This window comes from Lepidochelys kempii, chromosome 10, assembly GCF_965140285.1.
Source record: "Lepidochelys kempii isolate rLepKem1 chromosome 10, rLepKem1.hap1, whole genome shotgun sequence".
Lineage (NCBI taxonomy): Eukaryota > Metazoa > Chordata > Testudines > Cheloniidae > Lepidochelys > Lepidochelys kempii.
In genome coordinates this window covers 84,106,599-84,123,236 of record NC_136389.1, presented here as the reverse complement: position 1 = coordinate 84,123,236, position 16,638 = coordinate 84,106,599, and the positions used below count along the sequence as shown (strand labels likewise).

Below are 16,638 nucleotides of genomic sequence, written 5' to 3'. Positions count from 1 at the left end.
AATAAGTAGGTAAAACAAAAGGTGGGAGAACGGGGTGCTGGGTCCCTGCAGTGATCAGGCTGAAGAGGGGCTTGTGGACTGTCAGTTCTGTTACTGTTTTTGATTCTGGGGTGCTGCAGTGGAGATTGGTGGATAGGAAGCATGTAGTTGGATGGCAGGGGCCACTGGAGGACAGGTGCCTCCCCATCATCAAAAATGCATGGTCTTCTGAAGAGCATTGTGCCAGCTAGAGAGATCCCACCAGGCCTCGTGCAATGAAGTGCAAAGAATCTCTGGGACAGCTTCACAGGCAGCACCAGGTAGGGTCAGGGCATGCACGGTGTCAATGCAGAGATCGAGAGAGAGCGCAAGGTGCTGCGGTGGTTTTGTCCATCCCAGTGACATGGGTGTATGAGGCTGCTTTTGAATGTAATGAGGGACTGGAGCAAGGCCAGATCACTGTGAAATGGGGACTGTTTGCACAGGCAGAAGAGTTTATGCTGTTAGCATATACCCTGCTCCAGAGGGTCCAGGTTTCTGACCCATAGAGCAGTACAGGTGTACGCAAGTTTGAGAGATCCTGAACTTTGTCTCTGTGCAAACATGTGGTTGTGGCCATAGGCGAGACTGGGTGTCACTCAGGAGGTGGCGAAACCTGTTCATTGAAGAATGTCCTGACTGTTTGAACTCTGCTTATGGCCTAGGTAGATGAACTTGTCAGTGTTCTTCACTGTACTCGATCCCACCCGCACCAGGGGTTCTGGTGGCCCAGTTCAGAGGTTCTGGACCTTGGTCTTCAGCCACAAGACATTCAACCCCATAGTGTGGGTGGCAAGTTGGAGACCTTGGAGGGTGGGGCTGAAATTCTGACTTCTCCTCAAGCAAGGCAGCGTCATCAGCCTAATCTTGGTCATTAAATACGTCTTGAACAACCTGGATTCTGATGTATGCAGTGGCAAGTCCTAATATCCAATCGATAGCTCAGCAGAATGGTGCTGGGGCTAGAATGCATCCCAGTTGCTCACCTGAGATTGAGCAAAAACATGGCAAAAGCCATGAACCGATGCACACTCTTGCACCAGTGCCAGCATGAAGACCATGCACATTTTTAGCAGAACATCTGGAATGCCAAAGTGCTGACCTGTCAGCTGAGTCAAGAGCTGCTTTGATGTCGATATGTGTCATGTGAAGCGGGTGGTTAATTCTTGGGACAGCTGAACCAGAAGGGAAGGACAGCATTTGTTGCTGACTGCCCACAGTGAAACCTGATTGCTGTGCATGATGATGTCTGTTAAGGTGCGGCTGCCTCCTACCCACCAGCATGTGCACAAAGACCTTTCCAGGGGAGCAGTAACAATGAGATTGGTTTGTAGTTCCACGCTCAGTGTGGTGTGTCTCCACGAGCTCCACTCCCTCACCCCCAAAGTCTGGGGTACATAAGAGAGCTCAGACTGGGTCAGACCAAAGGCCCCTCTAGCCCAGTGTCCTGTCTTCCGACAGCAGCCAATGCCAGGTGCCCCAGAGGGAATGAACAGAACAGGTAATTTTCAAGTGATCCATCTCCTGTTACCCATTCCCAGCTTCTGGCAAACAGAGGCTATGGACACCATCCTGGCTAATAGCCATTGATGGATCTATCCTCCATGAACTTATCTAGTTCTTTTTTAAACCCTGTTATAGTCTTGGCCTTCACAACATCCTCTGGCAAGGAGTTCCTCAGGTTGACTGTGCATTGTGTGAAGAAATACTTCCTTTGGTTTGTTTTAAATGTGCTGCCTATTAATTTCATTGGGTGACCCCTAGTTCTTGTGTTATGAGGAGTAAATAACAATTCCTTATTAACTTTCTCCACACCAGTCCTGATTTTGTAGTAGGCTAACTAGGAGGCAGCCACCTATTCTTTTAAGGTTGCTTATTCTTGAAAAGGGCCAGATTAACAGTCTGGACACTGATGCTCCCTGCAAATCTCTCCCCAGGTTGTACCAGGGTAATCCCCCCTTTGACGTGGGACGCGCACCTGTGAGTTAGCTCAGACTCCGGGTCCACTCAGGTCCTTGGCCTGGTTGCTGGGACTGATCACTGCTGTGCTGGGACTGAAAAGAGAACCCAGGCACGACTGTGGTTGAATGCTATTGAGAATGAATGGGTGTTTGCAAAGCTCTCTGAGGGCCTTGGAGGTGAAGTACTAGCATGTGCCAAGATGCAAATATTATTACAGGTCTGTCGTTAGGGTTGGCTTTGCATTAGGAGACTCTGATGTCTGTTGTTTATAATTTTTGCCAAACTTAAACCATTCAGGGTAAAATTTTCCCTGCTGGGTGTCTGCCACAGGCTGAATTATTTGGGGAAATTTCAGCTAAAGTGGTTCCGCCATTTCTGAGGATAAGATCAGGGGGAAAATACCTTGTTTTGCCCATGTGAAAACATTCTTACCACGGTTTCAGTGAGAAGCTCTATTATGTCCAGGATTAAGCACAGAGAATTGAAAGTTGGCGAGGGGTGGGTATGCTGGTGGCAGGGAGTTGCCTTTGCTGCTTGCATGAAAATTTGCCCAAGTTATAATCCTTTGAAAAATCTCAGTTCAGACATGCTCAGGAGAGACGGGTTACAGTTTGGCTACTAAATTCTCCAAAGAGTCTGTGTGCACTGAGCATGCTCCATCCCCTCGCAGCTCCTACATGCCGAGCAGACTGCCTGCACCGTTCTCACCGATCAGCCGAGCATGCGGCATCCTGGGACTGCAGGGGTGGAGCAGGATTTCCCTGCAATTGCTCCTCCCGCTGCTGGGGGCTGCTGTGCTGCTGGTCACCAAAATAACCTGCAGGCGGACAGTCTCTCCTCTGCTCTCAGTGCTTCTGCTGCTGGGGCCACGAAACGTGGTGCGGAAGGAGGAATAGAGGGCAAGAGCTATGGTATGGGAGGGTGGGTCAGAGGAGAGAGGGATAGGAGGGAACCCAGGAGTCCTGAGCCTCACCATTCCTCTGATAGCACATCGATGTGGACTTATTGTTGCAACATAAACTTCCCAAAAGTATGAAAAATCATAATCTAGTCACCTGACACAAAACAGACAATTAATTAACAAGCAAGAAACCCCAAGAGACCAACAAACCAAACCAGCAATAGATTAAACATTGTTTAGAGCAGGCCCAGGCCCTATGCTTTGTACAGCAATACATTAGCTGCTGCTCAAAGCCTCAGTGACTTCTGTTTTTGCCTGTTGGCGTTTCTCGCGGAAGGTTAGTTAGAAATTACAAATGATGAATAAATTTGTAATTAATAGTTAAGGCCAGGCAGCGAATATAATAGCGGCAATCTAGCCCTATGGGCTACGGAACCCACTGGCAACGTGTGTGATGCTTGCTTCACATAGAAGCTAAGATTACTACGGCTACCCGTTACTCTCTGAGCTCAGATGGGAGAGTTCTGAGCTGTGGATCGAAATGTCCACATCCTGCTGATGACTCGTGTGGTTCCTCGTGACAGCATTTCTGTCTTTTTGGTAGTGGGTTTTAAAGTAGAAAATAACATTTAAAAAACCTGTGGTAAAAGAATGTTAAGGGTGCAAAGTGAAGCCCTCAGAAGCTAGGAAAGGCCAGAGTTAAGGTTGCCTGTGCAACGATTGGCGGGCGGGAGAAAATGCCTGACAGCGAGAGGCTTGAAGAGCTCGATCTGTTTAGCTCGTCACAATGCAGCCTAGATGACAGCGTCAAAGCGCCGTCACAGAGGAGATACTGGGAGCTAAAGGGTCTAGGAGAGGAAGGCAGAACAAGAGGCAAAGTCTGGAAGATAAAGCCAGACAAATTCAGATTAAATCCAAGGCACAACGTTTGAACAGTGAGGAGGATGAACAAACTCCCAAGGGAAGTGGGGATTCTCCAGCCCTTGGTGTCTTCACATCAAGACGGGCAGCTGGGGGATGCTGTTAACCAAACACAAGTTATTGGGCTCGCTGCAGGGGTAACTGAGGGAAATTCTGTGGCCTGTGATATCTACAATGCCATGATCCTGCCAATGCAGGCAGACACTTGTGCCTGTAGGGTGCCCTATGGGGCACAAAGGCCCACTTGTGTGGATCTGACTGTAGCATCGAGGCTCAGACAGTGCTTGCCGGGTTCCATCCCTAGCGCCAAGCGAGGTCAGAGGCTGTGACGTGTGGGAGCCTCAGCCCACAGTGTTAGCGTGCTCCTTTCAGAAATAATGCCAGGGTGTTGAGTTTGATGTGTGAGTGTGATACCAGAGAGGGATCCTAATTCAGTAAGAGAGAAAAGGTGGTGGGAGTTTTATTATTCAAACATAAAATAATTTCCTTCTTTCACATGCACCGTGCTTCCTGAGTTCTGTCTGGGAATAAATCCGTCAGAGTGGTACAATGAACCCCCAGGTATACGTTCCAGCAACTCCCTGAATTAGATTTTAATTGTATATGAACTGACTTTCACTGCTTCTAGCATGAGCAAAATCCTCTGGTCTAGTCACATGAGTGACTTCAGCCGACTGCCTGCCTGACGTGGGAAGATTTAGCCCCCATGTCTTCAAACCTGAAATTGGAATGCAAGGTACAATTACAGAGAGGATTTAAACTGCAATTCACTGGAGAAGTGAAACAAAAACCCCAAAGGTCCAACTATCAGAACCGGCCAAAAGACAGACACTGTAGGTGGAGTTCCCCACAGGAAAGTGCATTGCACACAAAGACATTTTTGATCCTGGCCCTGGCATGTGTCCCACTGTCCCTGAGCTGGCAAGGACTTGTGGCTAAAATCAGTGATAGGATGGTGGTCCAAGATAGATCCTCTTATGCTCATTTCAACCCCCTTGGTCCTGCTCCTCCCTGTTGTAGCCATGTGAAGGGGAAGCTTAGTGCCTGTCACTTGCACTCACACCGTCTTCTGGCTCCTGACATCTGACATGGATCCCAGCTACTTTATCTTTCATCTTCTTAAATCCTCACGCTTCAGGGCATAAACCAAGCTCCAAGAAATGAAACTGATTAAGGCAGATACTTCCCTGCAGGTAGGTCACCCATAATTGCCTCCTGCTGAATTTATTGCTCCTTCCTCTTAAGCAGTCGGTGCTGGCCAGTGTCAGAGACAGGAGAATGGGCTAGCTGGAGCCCTGCTGGGACCTGCTCTGGCAATTCCTACGTTCTTTCTGTTCCTCAGGGTGTAACTGGGACCCACTTGGGCTCCGTACCCATTGGTAGAGAGGAGGCAGGTAACCCTAAGGGGTTCCAACTTCCACCTCCTTGCATGTCCTGTCTAAATGTGGCCCTGTGTACGATACAGGAGAGGCAGCTTCTGGTGCTTCTCCAGCCCGTGAGGAGTGACGGGAGGAAAGCTCAAAGCTGTTCTAGTTCCTGGGACGAAGGCTGGTCACTGTGATGTGGGGCTTTGCTGGGCAGGGGTGTACAGTGCGGGGCTCCCAGGGCTCAGCGGGAATACAGGGGATCACTGGGGAACACAGAGTTGGACTGTGACCTGAACTGACCAATGCAGGGATGTTTCCTGGTTCAGCACAAGGGGCTAGAGCGGGGAACGTTAAGATAGCAGCATTCAGCTTTGACACTGCATGTTTGAGCCTTAAATGGGACTCTCCAGATTTTTGGACTCCTTAATTTTTTCCTGTAGGTTTTATGGTGTGTGTTTATCTTGAGGACACAGTAGGTGATGCCTCCCTTCCTCAAGTCAAGGCTGAACAAATGCCCCAGCTCCTAATCGCTGGGCCATTCACAGAATCATAGAATATTGGGGTTGGAAGGGACCTAGTCCAACCCCCTGCTCAAAGCAGGACCAATCCCCATCTCAAAAGAAAGCATTTAGGTACGTGTATGGCCCTCATCACCCCCGGATCTGAGCAGCTCCCAAACTGATATAAAGAACAACCAAAAGCTCTCTCTCTTCTCCACCTGTACAAGCAGCTTGAAAGACAGCAGAATGCATTCCTTCCACCTCTCCCTCCGGCTGCCCCATGCAAGCCAACGGTCAGAAGAGGCAGGAAAGCGAAGTCAAAGAAATACTTGCATGTCATTCTGAGCACAGTGTGGTCTCTTGTGGCACTGAGTTCCACCGTCCAGGCCCAACTCTTGTGAAAGGTTTCTCTCCCATGCTCTCAAACCTTCTCTCACTGCCTGACAGGTTCGTTGTGCCAGTGGAGTGTAGCTGGCATGGGAAGTCCTGGTTGCAGAGGGAGAGGCGATCTCTCCAGTAGCTCAAGCCATTCCCATGGTGGGCATTGACTAGCAGGACAGAGGTCTTGCACTAGCCTCGTTGCTCAGTGGGGAGCGATTGCAGAGAGCAGAGCACCTGGCTGTTGTGTTCGCGGAGACCCATGTTGCTGAGCAGAGAGGCTGCTGAGGTTGGTACCAGTTGGAGATGTTTAAGATGCTTTGGCTTCATGCGCAGATCTATGAGGTACAACACTGGAGACCAGAGATCACAAAGGCATGAATCCCGGGGGCAGATCTGTGCCTGATGGGGTGAAGTGCAGACTTCTGGTCAGCTCTGGGTCACGAAGGGCATTTTCTGCAGCTGTGGCTATTTGAACATCCGGAAGCCCTGGGGCACCCAGAAGGGCACAGAGGCTGTGAACTGACTTTAGCATCATTAAAAATCCTATGGCATGATCAGCAGGAATGCTGAGTCTGTGAACTCCAGTGCCCCAGGCAAATGCTTACACAGGCAGTTATGTTCCTAGCCCATCGTACACCCCTCTCAAGTGCCCCGCATGGTGCAGGACATCCTGCATCTGCCCTGACTTGTAAAGTAGTCCTGTGGTCCCAAATTGCCATTGGGAAATCCTGCTCCAGCAACTGGACACACCCATGCCCGACAGCAGTGGTAGATCCCACCTCCGCCCTCTCTGCATGCACCGCACGTCACCCCACGTCCTTCCAGGACAGTGGGCAGCTGAGAAAGCTCTCCGTGGGGCTGCTGGGGACCAGGCTGGGCAGCAGGGGTGGGACAGGCCCCATGGGGAGGGGAGGGAGTTCTGACATGGGGAGAGGGTGGACTGGGGATCTCTGACACAAGGACGAATGGGGGGTAGGGAGGGACACAACACAATAACAGTGAGCATTAGCGCAAATGGACTTTTTATTTTGCTGTAAATAGTGGCTTTCTGCATAAAGTGTGCTGTGTGCACAGCATCCTGGTTTGGCTTCAGTATCAGAAGTTCCAGGTCATTTGTTGGTTTAATAAAACAGTGTGTTCAGTACAGAAAAAATGATGTTCCTCAGGGTCCCCCATTTCTGAGGCCAGGGGGTCAGAGCTGGACTGTAGGACTTACGTTCCCAGGCTGGTTTCAGCTGGGGAAGTTAATGTTCTCTTCTGTCTTTAACAGCTAGGTCCTGTTCTGTGTGCTGTGAAATAGCCACCATGCCCTTCCCCAGAGATAACCGCATTTCACTGCGGAGGAAGTGATCCCCATGTACAGCCTATAAAACAGGGCCAGTTCCATTGAGAGATGAGAAAAGAAAACCTCCATTTACATCTAGATGCTGTGAAAAGGCTCATTTCCATAGCTTTCAAAGCCTTCCTTTCGGTAGTTACATTTACAGTGTAATTATGTTGGAAGCTTAATTAAATTCCCAGAACGGTAAAATGTATCAGCTTTAAATCAAAGGCGCTGGAGTGGTGCTAGGCCCAGTTCGCTCACGCTCTCCCAGGCTTGTCACAAGTAACGTAGCAAACGCCACAGCAGGCCCCTGCGGGGCAGCACCCACAGATATAGAGGTCTGGCCTTGTGTCATTGGATCTGTAATTATTGGTGGGCAACTGCCCTAGCTGAAAGTGTGCAAAGATCTAAGTCATGACCAAATCCTCTAGAAGAACAAGCTGGATGGCCTTGAGCCTCCAGCTGGAAAGAGTGCGACCGGCCCTAAGAAGGGGTATGGGTTTGCTCCTGAGTAAGGCAGCTGTCATCTTCTGCTGGAAAATCAGTTGTGACAGGCTTGCAGCTCTGCGTCCACGCCCCACGGAGCTTTGAGTTTAGACTCCATGGCAAAGCAGTGAGATGTTTTGCATGCATCAAGTGAGAACAATATCCCCTTCCTAACAGGGCAGCATGCCTGGGGGACGTGGGCAAAGCCGGCAGCCCTGCTGACAACATGGCCTGGCGGAGGAAGGGAGTTCCTGAGGGAAAGAGGGGGACTTTTTTTTTTCTTGCAAGCAAGATGCAAGAATACGTTGGAAGGATAAATCTTGTCCGTGGGATCAGCAGCGGAAAGGGACTCAGGGAGACATCTCAGGCGGAAAATTCTTCATGAGATGGTGGGAATAACCCGGCATTAGGTGGCGAAATCAGCGCAAGACTGCTGGCATTTTCAGAAAAGTTCTGGAGAGGTCACTGAATACATGCGAACTCTGAGGGGGGCGGGAAATGTCCTTTCCATGGCTGGTACAAAACACTGAAATGTTCTAAAGGCTTTGACTGCCAGAACCCCCGGGGTTCTGTGTGTTAGGTTCAGGCTGCAGCCACCTCTCCCCCACGCCATTGCGCACCCTTCCCTGCGCCGCGCACTGTAGCTAACACGCTAGAGCGGGTTTATGGTGCACATTCCTATTTCACTAGCTGGGGAGAGCTTCAGGACTAAGCTCTCTTGCAGATCTAGTTAGAGAACTGCAGCAGGTAGAGAAGGGCGACAGATTCCCACCTCTGAAAGGACCATGTGTTGGAGCATGTGAAGAGCCTGCCCCACCTGGAGCGATGTACAGGAAGTTCGCTCGGGGTCAGGAAGAAATAGAGCAGACCCTGTTGGTATCCAGTGATGCGCCAGTTACTGAGACAGGGTAGCCAGCCAAGCCGGCCTTGTTCTAGAGGACAGGCATCACTTCAGTCTTCCCACAGGTCTGTATAAACCAGCCACAGCAGACGGTTTGTGCAATACGCTCATGTGCTCTCTGCATCTGCCTGGAGCTGCAGGTCAAAGCCGCCTACAAACTCCGGGTAGCCCAGCACTCTGCTCCTGGCCTGGGAGCAACAAAGGCCTGTGCACAAGGCCCCGCCATTGCACTGGACTCCTTCATTTCTGAGCTGAATGAAGAGACCTCGTCCTAACCTACAAGGGCCAGGACTGGAGACGTCAGAGGCTGCCTCTCTATCCACGACGACCCACCAAGACGAGTGCTCTCTGCAGCCCGCTGCAGCTAGCCAAGCCCAGAATAAGGTTCTCAGACCTGGGGGCCCAGCGTTTCCAGCAGTGAGACCTGGCTTTGGGAATGCTGTAGAGAGGAGATCGGACTGAGGCCACACCTGTCCCAAGTCCTGGTTTAACTGAAAACCTCTCCTCTCCTCAGTAGTGACACCTGCCTCTGGCCACCCCAGGAGGTGCCTGTAATGGAAGTTAGGACAAAAAGAGAGAGTGGAGGAAGAGAAGGATCAGAACAGGCTGTGGGGGACGTGGGAATGGGGGCAGACGGAGTAGAGCACCTTTGGGGAACACTCAGGGCTGCCTTGTCCAGCACTTGGAATATCACTGTGATGAGCAACTTATGGCAGGTAGGTAGATAGGCATGCCTGACCCTGAGTGACCTTCAGTATACAGTTAGCACATTTCCCACAATAAACCCTTCTAACCAGGGAGAGAATTGCTGTGAAATGTGTGTGTCTTGTCTACTAGCTGACAAAAAATCCAAATTCAAAAATAAACGGCCATGGTCCATAACCGAGCTACTGTCTGCCTGTAATTACTGTACCCGCTTATGTGGCTCAATGGAATTTGTGCTAGCAGGCATCCTGTTACCTGGAGGTCTCGGAAATATTTAGACAAATCATAGAATCATAGAAGATTAGGGTTGAAAGAGACCTCAGGAGGTCATCTAGTCCAACCCGCTGCTCAAAGCAGGACTAACACAGACTAAATCATCCCAGCCAGGGCTTTGTCAAGCCAGGCCTTAAAAACCTCTGAGGATGGAGATTCTACCACCTCCCTAGGTAATACAAGTGAGTAAGCTGCAAGCTGTTAGTTTTTTGCAGAGATCTCTGTTAATTCAGGTTTCTTGCTAAACTTTACTACAGACCAGAAGCTAATGGCAGAATGAGCATGTTCTAACAGGGTTTGTATGAGTTCGGTGTAGTGTCTGACATTAGAGTACATTACCTGTTTCCTAGGAGACAACAGGAAAGTTCATGAACAGCGAAATCCTGGTTCCTGTGCTGGCTGCCACCATGATCACAATTAACACAAATACTGTAAATGTCAAGGGAAGCTAAATATAGTTAGTGCGCTGAGTCTTATTGTGCTGTTGGCCATTTGAGCCTTGCTCTCTGCTGCAGGCACATGGAGTGGGGCCTGCACTGAATGTCAAACCAAAGTCAAGGCATCAGGGATTGAGTTTAGGACACGCTGTGCCATGGTACGTCCATGGTCATGCCTCTCACTTCCATTCGCACGTAGGCAATGGCTAAAGGCCAGGCTGAGATTCCCCAAGCCTGCCACAGGGGATTGCCGTTTGTACCCCCCTGTGCCAGCTCGGCCCCAGGGGCCAGGGTGAGGTTTACTCCGAGAAGCACTCACCTGGCTTCTCTCCTGGGTAGCTGCAAGCGGCTCACCCTGAATGTATATGGCAGATTCTATTTGCCAGTAACAGAATTCAGTCGGACCCTCTTCCCTGCCTCTTTCTCATTTCCACCTTCATTCCCACGTACAACGTGCTGACCTGGCCTTCCCACCGGGCGCCACTCTCTTGTCTGACGCTTTGGGTCCAATATATCTGTTTCGCAGGCTCTTCTTAGGCAATATTTCAATGAGCTTCGTAACGAAATGAAACGTGGATGATCATAAAGTAAAAGCTCTGTTCCTAGTGACCCTGGTATGTTGGTAATCGTAGTATCTTTCTTTTTGCAGCATTATTTTACGGTTAGTTTCAACCATGACAATCAGAAAACCCTGGAGCTGAGGACAGAGGATGCCAAAGACTGTGACGAATGGGTAGCAGCGATAACTCACGCAAGGTATCACCTTCTGAAATCGCAAATGCCAAGTGACCTGGAGCATTTGGCTGCCAGGTGCAGAGCAGCAGTTTCAGAGTCCAAACAGGAGTGCTGTTCAGTTAATGGAAAACGATGGTTTGGTGAAGGGGCCTAAATTGTCACAACTCCCTGCTGCTTAAACAAGCTGCAGTTGGTCAACCTGGGGCTTGCTCTTGCAAGAGGCCGCTGGTGTCACTGGGAGTTGCGGGAGTGCGGCAGCTTCATGGGAGCAGAAATGTGTGTGTGTGCAGGAGGCCCAGCTTCAAACCCTACTGCCCTGGGGGAGCAAGAATTCTAAGGGCCTGATCCTGCAAGCTGCTCTGTGTGGATGGATTCCAGGTAGGTGCACCCACAGGCAGAAGCTGGCAGAATCTGGCCCAGGTTAATAGTTGCCTCTCTCTGACCCGACTGACTGGCCAATGGATTAGACCCAACTTTGGTTTCAGAAAAAGTTACTTAATTTTTGTTCTGATCTAAAGAAAATCTGCAAAGAGCAAAGATGAAAGAATAGCATTGGACAGAAAGAGATACTCAAAGCCCATGTTCTCCTGGTTTGAAAAGGGGAATGCAGCTCATTTACAATTTTTGGGTGGGAGAGTCCGTGTGGCCAGCAGCCTGCATCGCTAAGGAGAAATACCCAGGCTGGGGATGGGGGGAGAAGATGTATAGTATTTGTGGGATGTTGGATAAACCTGTCTGGTGCAGTCTCTTAACAAAGGTGGATGTTTGTAAGAAAAGCAAGAGACAGCGACTTCCCTTCTGCTAAATTCATGGAACTTGACTGGCAGCTGTGATGGGAGAGGGGAATCTGGCCCTGAACGTTTTAATCTCTTTGCCACGTCTCTAGAAGTCACACGCTCTCTGGGTTTGATTCAGGTTCAGATGCTGATGCCTCTCACTTGTCATCAGTTCTGACTGAGTGTGTGCAGCCAGGCATTTCCGCACCCCATGTCAGAGAAGGGCATTTGCCCGGCGGAAGAGGCTTCTTGCCTGGTGATAAGGAGCTAGGAAACACTGGAGTAGTGGCCCTGATCCTGCGTAGCTTTACTCATACGAGTAACCTCATCAGAATCACGTGAGCAAAGTTATGCACGTTCTTAAGTGTCTGCAGGATCAGAACCAGCAGAGCCAGATCCCGCATGACTTAGTCTGGCAAAGCTTTCGACCAGCTTCAACAAGCCCTTGGCCTGAGCAAGGCTTGCAGGGTCAGATCTGTAGAATATTCCTCGCTGGCGGAGCGTCCAGTGGTTCCTGAGCCCCTCGCCTGTAGTGGGCTGGTGTCCGTAACCGCAGGTACCATAGCACAGACTGAGCAAGCAGCAGAGAATAGAGAGCAAGGAGGTAAAGGAGGATGGAAGGGAAGGAAACATTTTAACTGATGTGTCTATATAACAGTTATAGGAATCTTGCTACAGAGCATGAAGCTTTAATGCAGAAGTACCTCCATTTACTTCAGATTGTGGAAACCGAGAAAACTGTTGCCAAGCAACTAAGACAACAGATTGAAGATGGGGAAATCGAGATTGAACGTCTGAAATCGGAGGTAAAGAGCCCAACTCTCCAATGATACCGATCATTCTGAATTCAAAGCAAGAGGCACTGTTGTTTCATTTCCAGTAGGTTACTGGAAACATGCAGGTCACTTGGTTATATGGGTGTATTTATCACCTCATTTATTCTGGCATAAAGGTGAGAGAAAAGGACCATAGTCATTGATGGAGTCATTGGATGCAGTTACACCAGGAAGAGGATTTGGCCCTATGCGTTTATATTGTCCTACAAATTCTCCTACTCAGGGTCCCTGCAGTGGGTTGTCAAGGTGTTTTCTAGTGTCATTGCAGTGTTGGTCTAGCTGTATTGGTCCAAGTACATTAGAAAGATGCCCACCAGGTGTTTCTAGGGTCATGAAATTTTCAGCAGAATCTGCGATCCCATCTGAACCAATGACCTCTCTGACTCTCCCCTGCCCTGCCCCTTGTGTGGTTATTTACAGCAGTGCAAAGGAGCTGTAAAACATTCTCTTTTGGAATTGGAGGCATGCCACGCCCATTTTGCAGTTACTTTACACCGTTGCCAGTGACCACAAGAGCTACAAGGCAGTGAAAATTCTGCACTGTTTCTAGCAATTAGGGGCAGCCGTTCAGCCTGTTGGATGCATGCTTCTGCCTAATGCCTGGAATAGAAGGCCTGTTTGGGCTGCATGTAACACATAGGTGAGTGATTTTAAAAAGTGACTATATTTTACAGGTCAAGGTTAACGCTGGTGGTTTGAGGTGGTGGGTGGAGAAAAGTAGAGAATTCCTGTGTTATTTTTGCCCGTTGTTCTATGTAACCCAATAATTAGATGTCCATTTACAGTAAAAACTTTCATAAAGAAGTCAACAATTAGGTGGCTAGAAAGAAGGAAAAGGAAAAAACATGAAAATGGATATGATCTGCTGTTTCTAGGGCCAGGTCAAGCTTTGTAAGTGACTCTCCCTTTGCTATATACAAACTGCCATGACGTTGGTACCTAAATACATTCAGGGCAATTCATGTTAATGAATGCTTTACATTACATTGACAATTCACTAAGACTAAGCAAGTGGCTTTGAAAAGAGAGCAGCTCTGAAAACGTTTCTAAGTGCTGCACTGCCTTTACCACATTGCAGCTGTGGCATATGCATCAACTTAATGCCCTGTAATTGTAAATGTGCAGGATACAGCAGGAATAGAGACAATGGAAATTAAAACATGCAAAGCAGCAAAACACAAAAATTATTCAGCAGAGCAATACTGAATACGAAAGGGGGAAATCATTAACGTAATTTAGACTGAAGGCAAAAGTCTGGGGATCTGTTATACTTTATATATTTGCCTCTATTGTTAAGAGTGTAAACATATGGGGATGTATGTTCCCCAACTTGGCATCCCATTAATGATATCATGAGCTGTAGAGATGACTAAGGGGAGAATTACACCTCATAAGCTCAGTTCCATATCTCTTGTTTTACCATTTTTAATAGATTTTTAAGCTGATGGTGTTGTAATAATCAAGGTGAACCAGTAGGTGGCACTCTTCCTTGAGCCCCTACTGACTACCGGCCCACTCTTACCGTACAGTGCTGGATCACTTCGGGATGAGTCATAACTGGAGGAGAGCGGGAAACCGTTTTCTTCTCCTGCAAGAATTTTCGAGATTTAGAAGAGGGTTCCCATCCCAAACCGGCATGAAAATCCGGCAGCTCGAAAATAGTCACGAACCAATGCGCTGAACGTTTATTGGATCAGGTCAATCAAAAGGGAATGTTTTAATAATTTCAAAATGTTTGGTTTACATTTTGCCCTTTCTGTATTTTTTACCTTTTTTTAGTAAAAATTACCTAAAATTTCGAAACAAAAAGTTGTGCTGAACCGAAAACAAAACTGTTCAGTTAGAAAATGTCCAAGTGGGACGCTTTGACATCTCTGAAACTTTGTTAAAACAAAGTTCCGATTGGGAGAGTGGTTGAAACGGAACCTTTTTTGGACAATCCCTGACCCACTCTGGTCCTAGCACTCGAGACGCTAGCCGGGAGGGTTGTTAACGATCCCATGGCAGTATTCTAGGCAAAAGAGTCAGCCCTGGGATCCTGGTTACTTGGGATACTGATTCTTCCTTTTTACATTTTAATGATGCTTGACTACAAAAGTCTCTGGGTGCCTGTGCACCAGCACCCCCCCAAAGTAATCAAAGGGACTCCCTCTCCCCCAGAAACTATGCCCACCCACCTCCCAGCCAGCAGCCCAAGGACAGAGAGAAGCTCTGGGCCACATCCTACAAATTAACAAACTCTGTCGGAGCAGCAGGGGGAGAGAACTTCATAGCTGAGGGGCTTTGCCACCAAGAACGCTTGGTCACCAGCTGCCTTGCCCTGAAATCTGGTGCCTGGTAGCTCAGTTTCCCCCCCCCCCCCCGAGTTTTCCCCTAGCAAGGGGCTCTCTGTGCAGTGCCTAAAGCAGAGCCAGCATCTCAGCCAGGACCCTGGGCTTTAGAGATCAGTGCAACACTTTGAATTACACCCAGAACTGAACAGGCCTGCAGAGCAGCTGGCAAAATAATTACAGCTAACAAAACTGGGGTGTCCTGGGCTGTCTGTGGCTGGTTCCACTATGCAGGGCTGGCAGTGAGAAAAACACACTCCACTCTCTGGACCCTGGGCGCAAGCTGGTGCTTGCCAAAGGCAGAGAAGTGAGCTCTTCTGAAACACCCGGATGAGTCCGGCATAAACGTCACCTCTGCAAGGGTTATCTTGCAATATGCAAAGAGGGAGTAAGTGCCATCCGCAGTACCCTCCATTTGGGGGCAGGATTTTTACGAGAATGTCACTGAGTCCCAGGCCTGCAGTTGGATCCACCGGGGGGCAAGTGCGCACACTGCAGGACAGAAAGGCCGAGCTGACCCTGAGGAGCTCTGGAAAAACAACCCCACGGTCCGGTGTACTGAGATTTTGTAATGCAGGCTTTATTATTTATAATCACCAATTCCTAAGTGTTAGCACTTGGAATTAAAAACAGCTGGCTGGTGTTGAACCCCTGAGGCCTGATAGAGATGGTAAATGAAACCCTATGGACCCATGGCAGTTGTTAAATAAAAATACAGCTGTTACCGCTCTCCGAAGCGATGGATGAAGTGAGCTCTCCTAATATCCATTTTCTGCTGTTAATCTCAGCTGGGTCAAGTTTTCCATCCCGCCTGTCCCTGGCGATAAAGGCCTCAGTGATAATTATTGACATTTTAATAAGGCAAATATGGGAGTTGTGTGCAAACCCTAAAATTGGCCAAGGGATTATGGATTAAAAATGCCAAGCAATCAATAATCTAGGAACTGGCCAAGTGCTAGCAGTTAATTAGCACTTCCCTGAGCCCAAATGCATTTGATTTTACCTTGTGGTTTTTTTCCCCTCTTCCGTGTTCTTTGAAGTAGAGATCAAATAATCAGCTTCTGCTTTAATGTGCAAATTCTGCTTACTTGATTTAAAAAAGAAAGAAAAGAAAACCCAGCCCTTTCCCACACTGTGTATTAGTTAGATGATTTAAGCCTCGCTCCCAGCTCGGAGAAGTAATTTCACCCATTAGATTGTAGGAAATCTGAAATAATTCAGTTTTGTCATTAATGTGCTGTCTTTGATAAATTCTAATTATTAATTAATTATGCCGTTTTGCGGCTGGCCCTGTGGTGCAGTTGGCAGAGCTGAGGAGACCTGCTTCCAAGTGAGGCATCTGCTATTCTGGAGCCAAACCTTAGAACTCCTGTTGCTCGGCCTAGCAAGGGGCTGGGAGCATTGTGGAAGAGATACTCAGGCCAGATCCTGCATAGTTCTGATTGCTTCCGAGTAGTGCTGAACCCCAGCAGCTCAGAGAACGCAAGGGCGCTTGGGACCTCTTGGGAGCGCTCAGCACTTTGCAGGTTTGGGCCCTTAGGCCCAAATTCAGAAAAACATCCTTGTTCAGCAACGCGCTTGAGGAGGCGCATAAGTCGAGTGGATTGAAACATATACTTAAAGTTAAGCACATGCTGCTTTCCTGAATGAAATGCTTCGCGCTAGAGCAGAGCGGTGGCAGTCTGGGTCGCTCTGTACGAACGGCTGCAGCTGGCTGTGCAGTGAAAATTCAGCTGCAAAACGACCTGTTGCCTGTCAGTCATAAAACAAGGACTGGAAAGGGAG

At 48.7% G+C, this 16,638-nt stretch overlaps 1 protein-coding gene across 2 annotated transcripts in view; it reads left to right on the top strand.

Moving 5' to 3' along the window:
* The window catches only part of RASGRF1 (Ras protein specific guanine nucleotide releasing factor 1), a 96,801-nt gene that overhangs the window by 17,402 nt on the left and 62,761 nt on the right, over positions 1 to 16,638 (top strand). Inside the window, exons 2-3 of one of the 2 annotated variants that reach the window (XM_073304567.2) lie at positions 10,826 to 10,932; positions 12,346 to 12,493. In XM_073304567.2, the coding sequence (XP_073160668.1) occupies positions 10,826 to 10,932; positions 12,346 to 12,493 (255 nt within the window). Of the gene's footprint in view, positions 1 to 10,825; positions 10,933 to 12,345; positions 12,494 to 16,638 lie in introns of those variants that run through there. The other variant, XM_073304568.2, reaches the window with a different exon arrangement.